The sequence below is a fragment of the Chrysochloris asiatica genome, unplaced genomic scaffold (genome assembly GCF_000296735.1).
Source record: "Chrysochloris asiatica unplaced genomic scaffold, ChrAsi1.0 scaffold00472, whole genome shotgun sequence".
Classification (NCBI taxonomy): domain Eukaryota; kingdom Metazoa; phylum Chordata; class Mammalia; order Afrosoricida; family Chrysochloridae; genus Chrysochloris; species Chrysochloris asiatica.
The window spans coordinates 613,084-618,125 of NW_006408990.1; the positions used below are offsets into that span (position 1 = coordinate 613,084).

General features: G+C 48.0%; 1 protein-coding gene across 1 annotated transcript in view; it reads right to left on the minus strand.

The window, feature by feature from the left end:
* The window catches only part of LOC102824343, a 49,954-nt gene extending 48,400 nt beyond the window's left edge, over nt 1–1,554 (minus strand). Inside the window, exon 1 of the mRNA XM_006877312.1 lies at nt 1,549–1,554. Within this exon, the coding sequence (XP_006877374.1) occupies nt 1,549–1,554 (6 nt within the window). The remainder of the gene's footprint in view (nt 1–1,548) is intronic.
* Nucleotides 1,555–5,042: the final 3,488 nt, after the last annotated feature.

Genomic DNA, 5,042 nt, shown 5'->3' on the forward strand with positions numbered 1-5,042 from the left:
TTTGAGGACTGAGGTGTATCTGACCCAAGACATGGTATTTTCAGTATCCTCATATGCATGTGAAAGTTGGACAATGAATAAAAAAGATCATAGAAGAATTGATGTATTTGAGCTATGGTGTTGTAGAAGAATATTAAAGGCACCATGGACTGCCAGAAGAACAAACAAATCTGCGTGGAAGAAGTGCAACCAGAATGTTCCTAAGGAGCAAGGATGGCGAGACTTCATCTCTCATACTTCAGACATATTGTCAGGAGGGGCCATTCCCTAAACAAGAACATCATGCTTCATAAAGTGGAGGGATGGCAAAAAAGAGGGAGAACCCCCACCCCCACCCCACAATGAGACTGATTGGCATGGTAGCAGCAACAATGGGCTCCAGCAAGGCATCAATTGTGAGGACAGCACAGGGACAGGGTGTGTTTCTTTCTGTTGTACGGAGGATCGCTATGAGTTGGAACCAATTTGACAACACTAAACAATATCTGAAGTCGTAGTGTTAACCTTCTGGCTTTCTGATTGCTGTCTTGTTTGGTTCCCTTTTTTTTCGTTTGTCAGTTTGTTTCTTGAATTCTTCTGAAGTTTTGTCCATGTTTTCTTGACTTCATCTACAGTTTTCTCAATTGTTCTTTCAATCCATTACAGATGCCTAACTAGCATTATTTAAAATTCTTTATCAGGTGGTTCCCATGTTATATTTTTCTGATTCTGTATTTTGGTCACTTGTCTGAGGCACTCTGTCTTGTTTCTTTGTATAAGCTGAAATTGTCTGTTCTCTGAGACATTGTGGTGTTGTATTTATATTTAGTTGATGATTGTATAGTTGTGTAATCAACTGTCTCCTGGTGAATTTGATAGAGACCAGAAGTGTGAACATGGTTAGTTCTCTGTTTGTGTAGCAGAGTTTACTGCAGGTTCACACACCTCCAGAAGCAGAGGCTTGATGACATGCACCGAATCCCAGGCAGAGTAGATGCTGCACATGAGGGAGTGCTACTGACCACTGAGTTGGTGAGGGCAGGCATTGATCATGCCCCAGCTGCCAGGAGGACTCAGGAAGAAGGGACATTTTTACTCTATTGCTGTCAACCTCATGTCACATCATGTGTCTGCAGGTCACTATATCAACAGCCATTTACATAAGTTGCTTAGGCAAGTACATACCAGCCCCACGTCTGCCTGTTTTTCTTCTCACTCAGCTTCTTCTTCTAGTTGGAACTTAATTACCTCTCTGTCTTATCCTCTGGTGCTCTGGTTTCTAGGATCATCATCTGTGTCTGATTCACTCAGTCTCTTATGTCCATGTGATCACAAACTAAGCTCAACCTTCCTCCCTATATGGAATCCAGCTGTGGGCTCCCAAAGTGACCACGGACTAGACTCGGCCTTCTGTCCTGTACGGAACCCACCTGTGTGGCTCCCAAAGTGACCGTGGATGAGGCTCAGCTCTCTCTCTGCCCTCACACCTCCATCCCTCTCTCCTCTCAGAAGTTGTCTTTTCTCCCTCACTCACAGCCCACACCAAGCACAGGTCCACACTGAACTCACCTCCATATGGTTACCATTGAACTCTGACTGCTGAATCCAGGGTCTGCATGCCTTGAAAGGCAGGACCAACTCAATCCTGCCTCCCCCCTTAACATAGGCATGACCTCCTGGAACCTTTATTTTCTCATTTGTGAAATGGGAATGTAGCCAGAACTTCCCTTTGGAGGATGCTGATGAGCTCAGTGAGTTTGTGCTCGATGTAAAGCTATCAGAGCTATGATTTCACCCACCACACCGGCTGATGAAGACCTCACTAGAACCTGGGAATCTGACCTTGTTTAGAAATAGGACTTTGAATACACTATCAGGTTAGCATGATGGAGTAAGCTGTGTCCCAGTCTTGAGTGGTGTCTTTATAAAGGAGGAGAGACACAGAGAGAAAGAGGAAAGGTGTGAAGTTAGAGGTAGAGATTGGAGACACACAGTCACAAGACAAGGAACACCAGGGACAACCAGAAATTGGAAGAGACAAGGAATAAACTTCCCCTGGAGCCTCCTGAGGGACTGTAGTCCTGCCCACACTGGACTCCAGAACATGAGAGTAAAGTTCTCACATTTTATCACCTCCCCACCCTTCAGTTTGTGGTCCTTTGTTCTGACAGCCCAAGGACACTTGTACACGAAGCTATGAGGTAACACAGACTAAAGGATCTGCCAACCATAGAGCTGCATCACATCATCCATCCAGAGAGGTATGTGTTGCTTCTGTAGTTAACTGCTGTCCAGCCAGCTACATCTCATGGTGGCTCATGCACAACAGAATGAAACACGGCCTAATATCGCACCACCTTCAACATCAATTGGTCTGCTCGAATCCAACGTTGTAGCCTCTGTGTGTTTTGAGTACCTTCCACTCTCAGGGACTCATCGTCTGAAATTATATCCAGCAATAGTCTCTTGTGATCCACAGAGTTTTCATTGACTAGTCTTCAAATGTAGATAATGTGCCCTTTCTTCCTAGATTGTCTGGGTCTGGATGTTCTGCTGAAACCTGCCCACCTTTGGTGACCTTGCTGGTATTTGAAACTCTGGTGGCATCACTTCCAGTATCACAGTCAGACACAGTGACAGTTCTGTGGAAATGTAAAGATGACATGTTTGCCAGTGAGCAGAGAAAGAAAAGCTGGAATCAAGGGGCTGGATGAGGTCTGATGGACGAGGTTCTGGACTCCCAGGAATTTCAGGACTTCGGACAGAACATGACCCAGGTATTCTAGGAATTTTGGACAGCACGCGGCCCTAGATTTCAGGACCTCGGATAGCGCATGGCTTGGTATTTTCAGGACCTCGGACAGCGCATGGGGGGTGGTTGTCTGTTGTTTTAGGACCTTGGACAGCACACGGCCCTCCTCTGTGCCGAGCCTCAGGTTACAAGACAGCTTGTGGAAAATTCTCCTCCTCCGGTGCTGTGCTTGGTGAGTGTTCTCACTTTTCACACATTGGCTCAGATGTCCTCCCCTGTCTCTCTGTGTGACAGCACTGGGCTCTGCTGCGTCCAGATGTCCACGTTGCTAAGCCAGCGGATTTGGGATAAATGTTGTTTCAGTGAGAATGGTGCCTTGCTTTTCTTCTAAGGACCCCACAGTTGTGTCATGGGCTTGAAGGGACAAGTCCTCGGCTCCAAGACAGAACTGGCAGCACCTGCTTCCCTCCCTGCATGTCTCCCTCCCTCTAATCCTCCCTCTGTCCTTCCACCTGTCCCTCCATCCATCCTTCTGTCCCTCTCCTCCTCCCTCATGAAATAAACATGCATTGGTAACTGTCTGTACAAGTTCAGTCATGGCAGACATTGCCTGCTCTGAATGGTCCTGGTTTTAGTGGATGGCGCAGGATTGAGGATGGATAAGTTCACCATAGAGTGTCTATGATGACCAGCATGAGGGAGAAGAGTAGGGTAGGCAGTGAGGGTTGGGGACTGCTTTACCCAGAGGATGGGGTCACTGTGTTTACACAGTGGCTTGCTGCCATGTCCTTTACAACCCTTAGGTTTCTAAGGGTTGTGATTAAAGAAGCTGCTATCCAGACCCTGCTAATAGTCACTCAGCAAGGAGACCCCCATGCCAGGAGACCAGAGACATGGGGGAAGGGCTAAAGAGGGTCCTGGGTCAGGGAGTGCTGCCTGGAGGAGGTAGCCACACTACTGCCTCACCGGGTTGCCATAGGTAACTTAGTCGGGTCCCTGCCTGCCATGCTGTACACTGACCTCTGAGTCAGTGACTAGCTGGAGCTGGACCCTGCCTATCCTGGTGTTTCCTCTTATGTTTCACTTCTTACCCTTGGTAACCTTGTGAGTTGCTCAGTCTGAGTTCAGGGTAATGGTTCCCTGGGAATTCTGACTCAGATGCAGGCTAGAGTGTGGAGGACCAAACAGGTGGGAGGGGATGAACTCCAACTTTTATTCCACTTGGTGTGTTACCTTCACCCTCTATCCTTCATCGCCTGCCCACTCCCTGGAGGCTCAAGGAGTGAGGAAGAAACAGGTGGGAAGCTCCAGGCACAGTGATGTGATGAGGGACAGCACCTTCCCTTAGTGCAACCTGCCAACATGAGTCTCCTGTGACTGGGGAACCTCCCCCACCTCCTCTCACAGGTTGTCTTCACAGTCTTCCTCAACAAGGAAGTCCAAACACCACCTCCAATAGCTCCCCTTGGCCCATGACCCACCCCCAGGCTTCTCTGAATGAAGGGTGAGGGAAAAGTGACTTCAGGCCTGGTCACTTCAGAGTCCAACAGGCTGGACTCCCACCAGCAGATCAACAGAGGCACATCACACTCACATTTCACATTCAACCTCTTCCAATGAAGGATACTCATTCAGAATAAAACAGGTCCATCCAAAGCAGAGAGAAATTTACAATGTGAACAGTGTGTGAGAGATGTCACTCAAGAGCCACAAGGTGAGCTCACATCTAGGACAAGGAGATGGTGATGAATATGATAGTGGTGATGAGGGTGGTGATGGTGATGAGGGTGGTGATGATGAGGGTGGTGATGATGAGGGTGGTGATGATGAGGATGGTGATGATGAGGGTGGTGATGATGAGGATGGTGATGATGAGGATGGTGATGGTGATGAGGGTGGTGATGGTGATGAGGGTGGTGATGATGAGGATGGTGATGATGAGGGTGGTGATGATGAGGATGGTGATGATGAGGATGGTGATGATGAGAATGAGGGTGGAAATGATGATGGTAGTGATGAGAGAACAATGATGATGGTGATGATGATGATGAGGATGGTGGTGATGAGAATGAGGGTGATGGTGATGAGGGTGGTGATGATGAGGGTGGTGATGGTGATGAGGGTGGTGATGATGAGGGTGGTGATGGTGAGGGTGGTGATGGTGATGAGGATGGTGATGATGAGGATGGTGATGATGAGAATGAGGGTGGTGATGATGAGGATGGTGATGATGAGGGTGGTGATGGTGATGAGGGTGGTGATGATGAGGGTGGTGATGATGAGAATGAGGGTGGTGATGATGATGAGGGTG